The 15,895-nt window shown below is 34.8% G+C and overlaps 3 protein-coding genes across 3 annotated transcripts in view; all 3 read right to left on the bottom strand.

Moving 5' to 3' along the window:
• Positions 1-3,464, bottom strand: part of ATLIG4 (DNA ligase IV) — a 35,198-nt gene extending 31,734 nt beyond the window's left edge. Inside the window, exons 1-6 of the mRNA XM_059605412.2 lie at positions 3,047-3,464; positions 2,875-2,966; positions 1,501-1,586; positions 1,247-1,383; positions 927-1,001; positions 600-691 (exon numbers count right to left, since the gene is read on the bottom strand). Of these exons, the coding sequence (XP_059461395.2) occupies positions 600-691; positions 927-1,001; positions 1,247-1,383; positions 1,501-1,586; positions 2,875-2,966; positions 3,047-3,376 (812 nt within the window). The 5' untranslated portion in view covers positions 3,377-3,464. The remainder of the gene's footprint in view (positions 1-599; positions 692-926; positions 1,002-1,246; positions 1,384-1,500; positions 1,587-2,874; positions 2,967-3,046) is intronic.
• A 1,860-nt stretch (positions 3,465-5,324) lies between these two features.
• LOC132189945 (Tautomerase/MIF superfamily protein) lies at positions 5,325-8,544 on the bottom strand. The gene is made up of 3 exons (XM_059604801.2): positions 8,215-8,544; positions 6,807-7,007; positions 5,325-5,515 (listed from the first exon to the last, which is right to left on the bottom strand). Exons 1-3 carry the CDS (start codon positions 8,323-8,325, stop codon positions 5,480-5,482), a joined length of 348 nt encoding a protein of 115 aa, XP_059460784.1. The 5' UTR covers positions 8,326-8,544; the 3' UTR covers positions 5,325-5,479.
• A 1,198-nt stretch (positions 8,545-9,742) lies between these two features.
• Positions 9,743-15,479, bottom strand: PEP (RNA-binding KH domain-containing protein). The gene is made up of 6 exons (XM_059604221.2): positions 14,963-15,479; positions 14,014-14,272; positions 11,112-11,260; positions 10,766-11,026; positions 10,271-10,465; positions 9,743-10,154 (listed from the first exon to the last, which is right to left on the bottom strand). Exons 1-6 carry the CDS (start codon positions 15,353-15,355, stop codon positions 9,975-9,977), a joined length of 1,437 nt encoding a protein of 478 aa, XP_059460204.1. The 5' UTR covers positions 15,356-15,479; the 3' UTR covers positions 9,743-9,974.
• Positions 15,480-15,895: the final 416 nt, after the last annotated feature.

Here is a 15,895-nt window from a genome sequence, read left to right as displayed (position 1 = left end):
TGAAATATTTAATTGAAATGGGGGATAAATAACTAAGACAAGATTCGAACTCATGACATTTGGCTCTGATACCATGTTAAAACACCACTCGTCCTAAAAACTTAAGCTAATAGGAAGAGATAAATTTAATCAATACTTTAATACTCCCTCTCACATGTGGGCTCAAACTTTATTTTAATAGGTGAGGTCAACACGTGAAATAATATTTAAATAGGGGTGAATTGACTGAGTCAAGGTTCAAACTCAGGACCTCTAGTTCTGATATCAAGTTAAATCACCACTTATCCTAAAAGCTTAAACTAATAGGAAGGAATAAATTTAATCAATACTTTAATAAATATAGTTTAGGATCTTTCAGAAACTTAATAATTATGGAACCACTTGGATAACAATGGCCCAAGCTCACATAATCACAAGCCCAAAAATCCTAGTTGTGCAGTCAATTCACTAAATCTAAAACTTAGATAAAAAAACAACTATAATCACATTTAGAAGTTCAAATAAAATTAACATAAGTATTAAATCCCTAATATAAAGATTAAAAGCATGAATTTAATCAACTAATAAAAATTTGTGATAAGGGATATTTGTGCGCAGACCTTGAGAAGAAGTGTATCTCAGTTCCATTCTTATGAATTTGGATGCGATCACCATCAAATTTGCATTCAACAACCACTTCCTTCCCATGAAGCTAAACAGATGAGAAAAGGATGTCAAACTATAGTGTAAGGGCAAGACGTCGAATTAATGAAGAAAACGAGATGTGAAATCCTTTGGGGTTGGGAAATAAAATTCTAAATAATATTTACAATGGGTATACTATAACTCAATAACTATTTTAAAGCATCACAGTCCTTCTGGATGAAGATGGTAGAGTGCACTTGAAACATATGTGATCAGGAGAGTTAAGTCTTTGCAAACCACACCTTTTTCCATGCACCTGCAGCATTGGCGACTCTCATAGCTAGTTGAGGGCGCACAGCTTTTCCAACTTCAATGTCCTGCAAGAATACATGAACAAAAATGTAAAGAGAGCTCCTTAAAAGAGTCTTTTTAAGCACTTAAAGTTGAATCGCAAATACTGGAATCATTTGATAACTTTTTTCATCTCAACAATGTGGTATAAATCAGTGTCTTAAATAACATACCCTAAAAAGCTCTTGCAAAACTAAACAGGATTAATGTTGCTATACAATCAAATGTGAAAAATAAGTTTAAAGACTTGATTGAAAAATTCGTACTAGACCTGGCGCTTATGCCGTTGACTTCGATCCCTCAGCTTTTCACAAACCAATTTTAGATCACAAGTCACATTAAACAGGTCTTCAGCATCAGGATGGAATTCATGAAAAATGCTCTTTTCACTAATTCCCAGCTTAAGATCTGCATAAAAAAAATTAAATAAATAATAAATGAATGAATAAATAAAGATAACAATCATAGTTTAGCCTACAGTGATGAAGAAAAGAATTACATAAACTATGGATGTCAATACAAAACCTTTTAGAATAATCATGATAATCCACTTCATTTCCTGTGCATTTGTCTTGTTTATCAGAGTAGAAAGAACTGATGTCTTCTCTGCCCTGTTCCCACGGTTGTGCCATGTAGATATCAAAATGAAAACAAAACGACCACTATCATATCATGTAAGAAAAAAGAATACATAATAATCAAGCAGAAGCTTAGAGGCAAATAATGTACAGTGACAAATAAAATAAAAGTTTAAGCTTAAATAAACATGAAATAAAAATAAAGGAAACATACAGATCACTCTTTATATATTTCTGAACTTATATCATGATATGCACACCAAATGTACATAGATAAAACAAGGTGATCAACTACAACTATAGACCTAATAGAAGAGGTAAAAGTGAGGATGAAAAAAAAAAAAAAAAAACAAAAACAAAATAGCAGTGTAAATAATATCCACAGCCAAGGTGAGCACTTTCTAATCTAGTTTGGGAGAATCTCTAATGGTGATATTGCCAACCCCATTAATGCGAATGGTCTTTGGACCACATGGAAACTCCCCCTCCCCTAGGTAGTGTCCCACATTCAATCCCATATGGGTTCATGAGTTGCATTCACCAGTCAAAAACATCAATCATAATTTTACAGCCAGTTAGTTTCCCAATATAAGTTTTGTTTTGTGAGCAATTAGTAGAGGGTAAACATAGACATTTGGGATGCAAGAAAGGAAAAGATCAAGATTTGGGAGAATGGTGAGTACTGGCTTAATGAGCACTTCAGTTGGGCTTCCAACAAGAAAACTACGCATTAGTCCTTGTGACGTCCAAATTCAGTTGTTAATAAGTTTCCTCTTTCCTTAATTATTCCATAGCTACTTATTGATCAGAATCTCACTCTCATGCTCGGGTCAGGTACTCGCAGTAAAATTTATATTATTCCTTGCGGGGAAATATTTTTTTCTTTCTGTTTATATTTATGAAATTTGTTAAGGTAATAATATTCTTATCACTCGAATTTTCACAAACATTTTTAGATAAAGACGAATACATAGTACACTGTACACCTGATATATACATATTTTTCCTCATACAGATCAAGGACTTCACATCTTTTAGGTATTGAATATTCTTCTGACCAACTCTAATCTTCATAAACAAATTTAGAATGCATTTGCCTTATGAAGATCAAGGAAAGCACGTTTTACCTATCTCATCAATCATATATCTATAGCTTGTTTACTATATGATAAACGCACATTTTCTTTCTAAGCGTCAATCCAAACTTAGCTTTGACAAGATGACTTTTTCACTAAGGTTATTTCTTTTTGCAAATTCTTCTAAGTTCCTGAGAATACTTGTAGAATAGCTAGTAAAGAAGAAACAGAATCAAATGGTACACCTGTTTTCAGCAGAAGCCAAGCGATCGAGCAAGTCGTTCACGTCCTTGATTGTTAATCCACCAGAAGCCATCCCTTGCCTGCGCTGCAATACCTGTTTCACGGACAACAATTTTCAAACACCCGGTACCAAATGCACCAAACGAAACGAAATGAAACGAAATCCCAAAAGACCTCGGCGGCGACGAGGGAGAAGTTTCCGGCATTGGCGCCGGTTTGGGCGCCGCCTTTGCGCCAATTGACGAGGCGGAGGGCGTCGTGGGAGTCGCGGGACATGCCGAGGGCGTCGATGAGGCAGGTGGCGAGCACCGACTCCTTGAGGCCGTAGGTGCCGCGCTCGCGATCGAGGCTGGGGAGGAGCAGTCGGATGGCGCTGAAATAGTGGCCGGAATGGCAAAAGGTGTCGAGGAACTTGCGGAACTTGGAGCTCTTCTTGGCGGACGACTTGCTCCGCTGCATCCACGTGAAGAGGCTGCAGAGCACGCTGAACTTCGTCTCCGTCATTTTCACTTCTCCAGTGCTTTCAGGCAGAAGGAGAAACCGCACTATGGAAGCTTACCAAGGAAGGAGAGAGTCTGTCAAGTCATGCGTGCCTTTGCCGCTTTCAAAATTAAAAAAGGAAACGGAAAATATATATATATATATATATATATATATATATATATATATATATACCATATTGTTTCATCTAATTGTTGTATTCTATTGTTTCTTTTTCCAACTTAATATACATGTTTACAGATTTTTTTTTTTTTTTTTTTTTTTTGAGTAAAAGGGAGAAAACTTTCAGAAGGGTACTGTTTTTATTTTAGAGAATTTTTACAAATATTACCTCTACACCTTAACATGATGAGTAATGTTACAAGTTACTCTAATGTTATTTATGTGTCCCTCTAAAAATAATATAGTTTTAAAAATTATTATTAAGTTTGTGATTGATTATTATTGGATTTGATTAAATTGTAAAAATCACCTTATTTTTAGAAGGACACAAAAGGGACTTATAGAATTACTCTAACATGACTGTGAATTTCATACTCACATTTTTTACTTGAATAATTTTATCTTTTGCATTTTTGGGTTGCAACAAATAAATCTTTCCATTAAAATCCAACCCATTCAGCATCATCAAGCAATTCAAAATTTCTTCTTACCTAACAATATGAACACAGATTTTAAGCTAATTAAATCAAGAACCTTCAATGTCTGGTACCCAAATTTTAAAAAATTTGTAATGCCACCCATCCGTTAATATTTAACAAAAAAAAATCCTAGTGGAGGACGTAAGAATTCCCAAAATACCCATATTTAAAAATAAAAAATAATTAAAAATAAATAAAAAATCATTTAATTAGGATAATTTTGTAATTGTAAAACTTTTACAAGAGTATAAAAGACATTTCACCCCATTATTGTTTAATTTAACCTCAAACCTTAGTGGTAGAGGTGACATTACAAACTTTTTAAACTTAAATACTCAAAATTAAGAGTTTTAAAGTTAAAGAAAGTAGAGAAAAGTCCACATAACCCCCTCAAACTATCACTCAATTGACAATGTCCTCCCTAAACTTTCAATTATGACAATGTCCCCCCCCCCCCAAACTACCAAAAATTGTCAATGTTCCCCCCAATGACGAAATTACCTTTAGTAAAATATAAACAAAAATACTAAAACTTCTAGAAAAAGCCTAAAACTAGCGAAATAAATAAATAAATAATCCAAACTTGGCCAATTTTTTCTTTTTTAAAATAAATTTTATAAGAAAAAAATTTTAAAAATTTCGATTTTTTTTTTTTATAAAAATTGAAAATTTTCGTTTTTTTATTTTATTTTTGTTTTATAATTTTATTTAAATAAAAATTTACGTTTAAAAAAATAAAATTTTCGCCGAGTAAAATGAAATTTTTTGTTTTTTAAAACTAAATAAAAAAAAGTTTTTTTTTTTTAATTCCTTTTTTTAAAAAAAAAAAAAATTGTTTAAAAAATTTGTTTTTTTTTTAAATTAAAAATTTTCGTTTTTTTAAAAAATCAAAAAAAAAAAAATTAATTTATAGGGATATTTTTGTCTTATTGAGAAATCTATAAGGGCATTTTTGTCTTATTCCTAGCTTTAGGGGGACATTGACAATGTTTTGATAGTTTGGAGGGGACATTGTCACAATTAAAAGTTTGGAGGAGACATTATCAATTCGGTGGTAGTTTGAGGGGAGTATGTGGACTTTACCTAAGAAAATAATTGTAAAAACGATGAAGCGTTGGGGAATAAGTAAAGTTTTCCCTTAAAATAAAAAGGAAGCCAAATGAAAACATGGCCTTGCTAATATTTTCCTTCATATGCAGATACCACCTTAAACAAAAATGGCTGCGCAGCTGCTAGCCTGTAGCAGTAAAAAGCCAGGGACTTGAAAACATCCAGGATTGAAAGAGGAGGTCAGAATTTCACTTTCCAGCTTAAATAACAAGAGTATTTATTATTACTACTTCATTTATGATCAAATACATGGGGTTTTCTCTTCTCTACAGAAAGATTACAGCTGAAACAGAATAGTCTATCAGCAAGCGTTGGCCCATGCATTGAAGCTTTGAGATCTCCATGGATCTATTACTCAAAATGTTGAGCCATTAAATCCAAAGAATGATCGCTGGACCAAGAAAAGGAAGGACACATAATAGGAGTTAGTAAACAATGAATGTATTACAACAAAAGTGTTGATTTTCACAAGTATATATACCATGGAAGAATATATTTCAAAGTGTTCCACTTTAGCACTCTAACAATTAGTAACATATTTTTGTTTCAGCAGGATATTATTCCCAATAGAAACTCATTGAACCAGCATCTTCTTTTCTAATATGCACCAATGTAATCTCTTATTTGTGTGTGTTTTTTTGTTATTCTTTTTATTTTTGGAAAGAAATACATAAGACAAATAAGAAAGTAAGTATGAAGAAACAGAACCTAAATCATGATTCCAATGTCCATTGACATCATCAATCAGTTTTCATGTTTAACGAAAATGACTTTTCTGAGTTGTGAAAATTCTAAAGCACAGTCAAGCACACAAAGATTATATCTCACCAATCTTAAGAACATTTAAAGGAATTATGCAGGAAAAAGAAAGAGACATACCAAGAAAGAAATCTCCCATCTTACATGCATGCATACAGAATTGCAAGCATGTACCATTTTTTTATTTTTCTTTTTTGGTGGGGTGGGGGGGTGTATTGATAAAAGCCAAAGATAAACCGATTTTAGTCACCTAATTTTAAGACTCTTTACCCCAAGATTACCTCAAGATTGAGAAATTGAATTTTCTATCGATCTCCTTCTGGAGACAACACCTATTTATAAGGAACCTTACAGGATGGTTCCAGTTAAGTTGAAGGAACTTAAAGAACAATTGCAAAAACTATTGGATAAAGGGTTTATTCGGCTTAGTGGGTTTCCTTGCGGAGACCCGGTGTTCTATGTAAAGAAAAAGAATGAGTCGATAAGATTGTGTATTGACTACAGAGAGTTAAACCGGCTTACAATGAAGAACTAATATTCCTTTCCTTGCATTAATGATTTGGGGAACATATTAAGGAATATAGTCGCCCTTGTTATCTTGAGGAAATTTTCTCAGCAGGTACTTATGGAATAATTATAAATATAAACAATAGCATGCCCGTTGTGAGTTTGGAGCATGACAGTAGTGGTATACGTAGGATAACACTTTGGCCAAACACTGGTTGGAGGATTTTCCTCATTGCCTACAACTTGTTCAACAGAAAACCATTTTTTTCCATGTAAACAGAAACACAGTTATAGAAATAACTGCAAATTATAAAGTACTCTCACATCAAACCTTTCTTTCCAGCAAAAAGCTTCCACAACAAAGTAGAAACAAATAATGTCCAAACAAGTGAAATGGAATAAGTCAAAAAGTTTACCTCAACATCATAAAATTTGATATAAAAGCGGGAGCTGTCTATAGATAGCTTAGTTTGAAGAATCTCTGCAATGGTTGAACTCAATTTTCCATTAACACTTGGTCCAAGGCCACCAATAGAGATTAATTCTCCATATGCGGCTGGCTCTTCTGTGCCCGCAAATGCGATGGGCACTCCCCCATTCAACAAAATCATCACATACTGAAGAATAAAGGGCAAAAAAAAAAAAAAAAAAAAAGGCATGAAGATGGAAGGTATCATGTAACCATATTAAATGAGTGTCTACAACTCAAACATTGAAGAGAATGATATAGAAGAAAATGTATTGAAGAGTGATAAATATAGCAAAGATAAATAAATAAGCAATCATCATGGCAATTGTACAAGAAAAGCAATCAAGTGTCAGTGCAAAAGGGTTTCTATGTCGAATAATGTATTCTAGTTTTTATATAATTATATTTTTACATATGATCTCCATGTCCTCTAGCACTAGAAGAAAAGCATGAGAACAGAACAAATAAAATTCTAACAGCGTCCAAATTTGTTAATTGTCATTAGTCTAAATTATATTTACCTAGTTGTTGGCAGCACCACTTTAAATGATGTTATAATATTAATTAAATGATTAAATTCACCAATTTTTATCAGCTTAAGCTTTTAGAATGAGAGGTGATTTATCATGATATCAGAGCCAGAACCATAGGTCATGAGTTCGAACCTTGTCTCCATAATTCACTTTACATTTCAATTAAATATTCAACGCGTTAAGCCTCATTTATTGAAGAGGAGTTTATCCCCACACATGAATGGGAGTATTAGAATATTAAATAAATGACTAAATTCACCACTTCTTATCCGTTGAAGCTTTTAGGATGAATGATAATTTAACAAATTAGTCAAATGCCAGCAGGAGTACTTACAAGCAAGAAGCCCACAAAAAATATGAGCAAATGTTTAGGTTCCCAATAAGACACCTCTTGCTGTCTCTCCTGGGCATCCCATGATGATATTGCCTAGTTGTTCCCCACTTACCACCATTAGCCTAAAAAAATAAATCCAAAGACGACGCCTATGCTAGCCCTATGAGAACCAACAAAGAAGAGCAAATTAAAGAAATAAGCAAATGCCACCCACTGCACTCTACACGACACAAAAGAAGAAAGATACCATAATAAACAACTAAAAACTCTAAAAAATCAGATAATGGAAGAAGTGCTAACAAAGTGAGAAGCTGTGTCAAATTGTCAACTATAGCTCAACAAGATATCTAGTACAGAAGAATCTTAGCGTTCACAGAGTAATTTTGTCAAACAACACATGGTCAATGCAACAACTAGAGAAATACCAACACAACCATGGCTAAACAAGCAGAAATACACACATATAGGAAGAGAGAAGGAGACTTAACAGATTCGGGTTTGCCAATGATTTTGGAGACAGCTTTGGTGGCATCCTTGAGAATGTCGGAGGCCACCACTGCATCCACTGGAAAGTTCGTGAACAGATTCAAGGTTGGCATTTTTATTTTTTCTTTCTACTGAGTCTGAGCTATGTTATTTGTATGGGTGGCTTCGAATGAGGGATTTGTAGATAACGGCTCGCACGTATCGTATGTTCGTGGGCTTCCTGAGGAGGTAGATAACGGCTCCTTTTTTTCTTTTCTGTTTTTCAGAAGGGAAAAGAAAGGAAATTCTAGACCTATGTGACTCTCTTCATGTTTGTTTATATTAATGTGGTTTTGATCCGAGTGATTGTGGTTTTGAAGGAGAAAATAGTCTTGGCCCTCAAATTAGTTCTCATTTGGCATTTAGACTAATAACTCTAAAAATTTGCACTTTTGCGTGTGGTAAATAACACATTACGTCCAAATACTGTTCATGAGTTGGTAAAAAAAATAAGAGTAATAATTGGTATAAAAAAGTGAAAAATTTTGTTTTGTAGTTATTTTTTTTTATTTGAATAGTAGTAAAAAGTAAATGAAATGGTATAAAAAGTAAGAATATTTTGATGTTGATTTTTTTGAAAAAAATTAGGTGAATAGTATTTGTGAGTGGGAGGGTGTTTAACAAACCCCCCATTTTGTTTTTTATAATTTTATTTAACAATTACATTGTTACAAGTTATATACCATCTATTAACATGTGGCGTTAAAATGGATAGAAAAATATCACATATAATGTGCACGTGAATTTTTTATTTGAACCGTTCAAATTGCTCCTAAAAGTTATTAAAGAAAAATACAATTGAAAAAAAAATAAAAAATAAAATGATTGAACCGTCTCTTAGCATGTGGAGGTGATTCGTCCACTCATTGAAAACCCCTAAAAATGGTAAGGGATAACCACCCATAGGATATAGGTGTGATCCGTCCACCCAAAAAAATGGTTTAGGTAGTAATTGAACCAATCCCCACAGCCTTCAGAGTGGTTCGACCATCCTTAAAAATGGAACAAATAGAACAAGAGGTCGCCGAATCACTCCCACAAAGTTGTGAGGGTGGCTGAAAATATAATTAGTAGGTGGTTCCACCACCCCAATATGATCTTATAAGCTCAAATCAATGTCTTATACCTAATTACCCTTGAATTTGAATTTAGGCCCGCAGTGTTTTATGGAGTAGAATTCTAATTTTCTTAAGAAAAAACATAGACCAAATTTATACAAAATGATTGATTTGATTATGAAATTTACTACAATGAATTTCAACAAAACCCGAAATCTGCCAGTATTTTATCATCCGCTATCTTAGTTAATCAAGCTTAAGTTATTACCATATGGCAGCGCAGATTGGTCCCCTAGAACAACAGGAAATTGAACCTGGCCTAGACAGTCTCTCCCTCTCTCTCTCTCTCTACGAGTACCTCTGCTTGTAGTGTTTGTTATTTTATTTTTTATTTTTTATTTTATAAAGAATGCAAAAACAAGAAAAAAAAAACAAAAACAAAAATCAATCTCAGGAATATAAAGAAAATTACTACTATCTCATTACATTTGCTCTTTCCAAGCTTAGCCACCAGGAAATTACTAGCCAGATCATGACTGACTATTTCAAATAATTCAAAGCATAAACAACTTTTGGTGACTTTACACATATTACATTTGGAATGAAGTCTTCTCTAATTAGAATTAATTCCAAAGAAATCAGTCCACATGTAGATATTTGCCCCTTCAAAGCCTGAAAGTACTGTAGCCTCCTAAACTGGAAGATCCATACCCACCATATGATTGCGATGAAAACGCCGATGATGGGTAAGATGTGCTGCCCAACTGAGAGTATGAATACCTTAAACCAGTATCTATCCCACCATAGCTGCTTGTAACTGGTTCATTGTGAGAATTTATTGCTTCCTGCAAACATACAAATTGCATCAAGTGTTTGAAATTAGCCTTTCCCCACGTCCACGGTTTAATAATTCAGGCAATAAATTCTTTTTTAAGCTTGAAATGTAAAGAAAAGTTCCTACCTGAATCATATGTTGAGCTGTCTGAACCTGTGATGAGGTCCCTTTAATTTCCACAGTGATTTCATCCGGTAGTCCCCTGCTCTCTTGCACACTTAACGTTGCTCCACTACTACGCCGAATGAGTGCAATATTAGACCCTTTAGGCCCTAGGATAGCGTCGGCGTAAGACAGTGGGATTTGCATTGTTTGTGTAATCTGATTATAGGAAGCAATCAACAAAATAATGTTAGCAGAATTAGTAAACCATAAATTCTCAAAGGGTACAGGATCTAATCGATCTACAGCTCCTAAAATAAATAAAAAGAAGGTGAAATGGTCTGGCATTCTGGTCGGAACATAAATGTAAATATGATATGGCCTGGTGAGATTTGTCTTTTTCAAGTGGGAGCAAAATTATGTTCACACCAAGCAGTCGTTTGGACATAAAGGAGCTGTCTTATCACAAAGAATGAAATCTCAACTCAAATAATATAAGTAAATATTTAACATATCAACCTGAGTAACAATAGGAGCACCAGCACGACCAAGTCCTGATGAACGTATTCCAGACATCATAGGATCGTGTCCATAGAGTGAAATTCCCGAAGGCAGGAGTTGAGACTCCAAATGAGTATCACGGTCAAGGTATAGAGAATCCCTCATTGTGGAGACTGAGTGAGGATAATCAGTAGCAACTGGAGTTTGAGAAGCAGTATGCTGTGATGACTTGTCAGGCCAGGTATCTACTATGCGATCTTGTGAGACAGGAGCAGCATACTGAAAATGAACATAGCAATGTAATTCAGATGCCAAAGTGCAAAGAACCATAAATTGTTACACATTTTATAAGAAACAAGCTTACACTCTTTTCAAAAAGAGGAAGAACACTATGATCAACCAAAAACTTCCTCAGGTGACCCACTACAGCTTCTAGACCATTGAGAACCTTTAAAGTTTCTCCCTGCAATTCCACAATCCTCTCATCTGCAGCAACATAGAGTGGCACCTCATCTGCCAAAGTATAATGTGCCTTGTTTAGAGATGAAAGAATAATTATTGCCATAAAGAAATTAGAAACAAATAACAGAAAATAATTTAGAGACATTAATTGCATCTGGTTACAAATAAACTCTAGGAATGTCTACGGAAGATAGTAGAACTCCTAGATTGTCAAGAGACTGGATGATGATTAATGCTTGTTTTCCAGCGTTTGACACACACATCCGGTAGTTTCCAGCTCATAGATGTATAGATATGGTTCATTCCTTTTGATATCACATAGAAGTATTTTCCTTACGCCATCTTATTAGTCACCAAAATATTTCTCCAAAAGATTTCTGTATCTACACCAATCATTCAACTTGAAAGATTGATCATTACAGTCCCTAGAGTCGCTCTCAGAATGTGACATGCACATTATCCTTTATCATATCTAAAAATGCGAATACAATGTAGGAAGCAATGATATTTCCAAAATAGCTTCCATGATATTTGATGATATCCTATATGGAGATGCCGAGATACAACAGGAGACATAACAGATACATATCCGTAACCAAAAAAAACAATTTTTTTCATAGATACAGCTTGGTTACGGCATGATATGCCTCCAATAAAAAAGGGGTTTGAATGTAAATACGAGATAGATGTCTTCCAAAAGTTACAAGGTTCCAAAGTTCTAAGTTTTTTACAAAAATCAAATATGGATCATGAATCCTATGTTCTTTTGTCATTCCTAGCTTCTAAAATGGTTTAATCGTTGATGTAAATTTCATGCCTTTTGATGTTTGGTGTTTGTTATTTATCTTTTAACCTAGCATAATTACAAATATTTTGTATAAATTAATTAATTAACATATCCTTGTTGTGAAGTATCTTAGATTTTCCAAAATTCATGTGTCGACATGTCTATATTATATTGTATATGTATGCCATATCGGTATTTAATAGATAAAAACATTTGATAGAACAAATCACAACATAAGTCCAAACCTTCATAAGGACATTAATAGAGTTGGAATTCATGAAATTGTCAAGGCCAATGCACAGTTCAATGATGGATTTCCACATAGATCCTACGTATTGGAGGAGAATTCTATATCCACCTACTTTAGCCGTGTGAGAGATGATCTCGTCTTGCTTGAAGTGGATGAGGTGTATCTACAGAGAAATTAATGATCGTAGCTTTAAGGATTGCAAGAGATCAATAGTGGATTTAAAGGCCTCTTCTTCAAAACACTTTACAAGTAGACAACCACCTATGTTTGTCTTCATATTTCTAGTTAACATGATTTTCTTGATCTTTTTCTTTTTTTCTAATTAGGTGTTTCTCTTGCATATTTCATGTGTGCTCGGGTTGCGCCCTTTCATTTTTAATAAAATTTTGATTACTTATAAAAAATTCTATATCTACCTATTCTTTTTTATTTTTCTTTTAAATAAAAGGAAGAAAATATGGGAATTCTACATCCAGGGCAATTTGGTACCAAGTCTACAGATTTAGGTCTTTGGTGCTGAAGCCAGAAGTTCTTAATCATTATCTAGCTTATTTTATTCTTGCTTGATCCTAGTTGGAATCACTCTTAACAAACTCACCAATAATTGTTTTTTATAAGTAATCGAAATATCATTAAAAAACACATAAAGTGCAACCCGAGTACACAATAAATACACCTAGCTAGAAAGAGGAAGAAGGTTAAGAAAATCATGAAAACCAAGCAAATTAGGATAGTTTAAAGCAGTTGCCCAATAGTAAAGAGTATTGAAGAAGAAAGACCTTAGTTTCACTACCGCCCTCTTGCGGTCTTCAAAACTCCTATCATTTCTTTCCCTCCAAAGGTACCACAAAAGACATGACTACCATCTTCCACAATACTGCACTTTGAGCACTGCCATTCAACCCTCTCCAACAAGAGAAAATGGCTACCACTCGTCTAGGCATTAACCCAAGTTAGCCCAACAACAGAAAAATAGCACTTCATAAAACAATAGCAATCTCAAAGTGGAGAAAATATGATCCACAGACTTCCCACACCTCTTGCACATGCAGCACCAATCAACCACAATAACATGCAGCTTCGTTGGGTTATCCATGGTGAAGATCTTCCCTAAGGCATCCGACCAAGCAAAAAAAGTTGTTCTCATTGGGACCTTATTCCACCAAAACCCACCAATAATTAGCTTCCAAAACCTAAAAAACACCATGTATTTTTCACAAACAAGAACACCACCACATGATCCTATTTTTTCTTACCCTATTTCAAACCCAACATTCCATTTTTCTCACTAACCTCATTAATTTAAAAACAATAAAATCAAATCCCTTCAATTACCTGTATTATTCATTTTAAGCTCCTAAATTCCATATCAAAGGGTTGTCCTGTAACACCCCGCCCTAAATGATATGATATTGTCCGCTTCAAGCTAAGCCCACACGGTTTCATTATTGGGTTTACCCCAAAAGGCCTCATACCATTTAGAGAGAGCATATTCCATATAAACACATTCTCTTATCCCAGGCAATGTGGGATGTCACATGTCCTAATCACCATACCTCAATCTTGTACTAATTTATAACCAACGTCCACTCAGCTTAATTCTAGTTGAATAAATTGCAGAAATCCAGACTTGCAGACTATAGGGCAGTTCATGTGGAAGGGAAAAGAAAGCACGAACAGAAGAAATTTGGTTACTAAGAGCTAGTAATCTGTGCAAAAGCACAATGTCGATGTTAAGGAAAAAACACTTGGAACATCAAAGCTTACCTCCTGACAATACTCTGACAGAAGCGCCAGTGCTCTCCTGTATAGATTTAATTAACGAGCCTTGTTTACCAATTAAATTAATAGCTTGTGTGGATGCCACCAGTAACCGGATTGAAGCAAATGGAACACCAGCAGCTCCAGATGCTTTAGAATCGCCCTCACTCTCAGATAATCCAGAGATCCGTTTGAAAATTCGTATGACAGCATCCATTGCAGGGGAAAGAGCTGCCTCTGGTTCTTCCTTTCCCGATATCAGCACCTAAGAACAATCAAATCAAAAGGAATTGTATGAAAGAACGGCACAGTTAGATATTCTCACTTACTGCAACCGAGACATGCCAGTGCACACATATAATCTCACTTACTGCATGATAATTTGTTACACATCTTCTAATTGACCAATGTGTAAAGGGAAACAATAGACTCTCAAATCTGATCATTTTTATATTTCAAGAGGACCCAAGAAAACATAAACTTACCTCAAATAAAGTAAATTTTTGCTCATTCGAGCCAGATACAACAACCCGCTTTGTTATTTCATATTTCACTTTTATTAAACCAGAACAAGCAATAACATAAGTTTCAGATAATAACAAGAAGAGGTAAGCGATTTCCTTTTTTATATATATAAGTAATTGGCCGAAGGGGAGGGTTGAACTAGGGACCTCCCTTCACGAGGTGCGATTCCGCCGAACTCGTTGATATTACTCTTTTCTTAAATAATACAAAAAATAAAAATAAAAATAAAAAAGCAAGCTTCTATTCATAGGATTTTTAGTTGTTTTGGATTTCTTGTCCATTGGATCCTTTTCATTTTCACTCTCTCTACTCCACTACGTAAACAAGTAAAAAAATCAATTATTTCTGCTTTTAGTAGATTTTCTGAGCAACCAAACACGGAATTGAAGAAAACCCTAGAGCGAGAAAGAAAGAGAGTATAGGAACTCACAACGCGATCTGGAGTGCCGACGGCGCCGTCGAGGACGCGAATGCGGGCACGGGTCTCCTCGCACATCTTTTTGATGAGATCTCCCCTACGACCGATGATGCTACCGACCTTGAGGACCGGCACGATGAGCCGGAACACGCAGTCCCCGGGCCATCCCGGCCACCTTTTCTCCGCGGGGGAAGCTGAAGCCGGAGGCTCTGACGCGGGAGCTGACTCGGACTCGAGGTTATGAGCTGTTGGGTCGGGCTCTGTCGGGGCAGTGGCCGGGGTTTCGGTGCTTGTGGAAGAGGGTTCGGCTGCTGTGGTAGTGGTTGGGTCTTCGGATGGGAGAGTTTGCGGGTCGGATTCCGGGGCGTTGCCGGACCCATTCTCGCCGGCTTCGGGAATCGCCATGAGAGAGAGAGAGAGAGAGAGAGAGAAAGCGAGAGCGGGAGTTAAATGTTCTACAGAGTTAGATTTTAGGTTTTAGTCTTTTAGAGAAGGAGAGAGGGAGAGAGCGCGCGAGGGGAGGAGAGGGAGAGGGTTTTATTGACGTTTTGGAAAATTATATTTAACAACAGTGGTTTTTTTTTTTGTTTTTTTCCCTAAGTAAAACCATTATTGATATTTTAGTCAAATGACCGAAATTTCCTCCCAAATTCCGTCTATAAACTATCATGCGAAAAATCACATAATTTTTTTAATTATAACGTGAGAAACTTTTTTTTTTCATAAAAAATTATAATTATCTCACAAAATTAATATAACGGTCTCAATTAATTTTTACTTTAAAAAAAAAAAAATCTAAAAATTAGTTGAAGCCCTCGCAGATAAAAATGTAATATGTATAATTTATCTTAATAGAATTATTATAAAAAAATGTATTTCTTACGTACTCACGAAAAAATGAAAATATTTACACTCTCGTTAATTATCATATAATATGTTTAATTA

The sequence above is a fragment of the Corylus avellana genome, chromosome 9 (assembly GCF_965113065.1).
Source record: "Corylus avellana chromosome 9, dhCorAvel1.hap1.2, whole genome shotgun sequence".
Lineage (NCBI taxonomy): Eukaryota > Viridiplantae > Streptophyta > Magnoliopsida > Fagales > Betulaceae > Corylus > Corylus avellana.
Note: the sequence above shows the minus strand (reverse complement) of the source record. Positions and strands in the feature narration are given on the sequence as shown.

Excerpts from the sequence above, each read along its gene's own strand:
- LOC132189945 (XM_059604801.2), bottom strand. The coding sequence starts at position 8,325 with ATGCCAACCTTGAATCTGTTCACGAACTTTCCAGTGGATGCAGTGGTG. Across the intron at positions 7,008-8,214 it reads TCATTGGCAAACCCGAATCT|TATGTGATGATTTTGTTGAA; the intron begins GTTAAGTCTCCT and ends TTTATTCTTCAG. Across the intron at positions 5,516-6,806 it reads TCAAATTTTATGATGTTGAG|CGATCATTCTTTGGATTTAA; the intron begins GTAAACTTTTTG and ends TTCTTGGTCCAG.
- PEP (XM_059604221.2), bottom strand. The coding sequence starts at position 15,355 with ATGGCGATTCCCGAAGCCGGCGAGAATGGGTCCGGCAACGCCCCGGAA. Across the intron at positions 14,273-14,962 it reads TCGGCACTCCAGATCGCGTT|GTGCTGATATCGGGAAAGGA; the intron begins GTGAGTTCCTAT and ends GATTGTTCTTAG. Across the intron at positions 10,155-10,270 it reads CAGCTCAACATATGATTCAG|GAAGCAATAAATTCTCACAA; the intron begins GTAGGAACTTTT and ends GTATGTTTGCAG.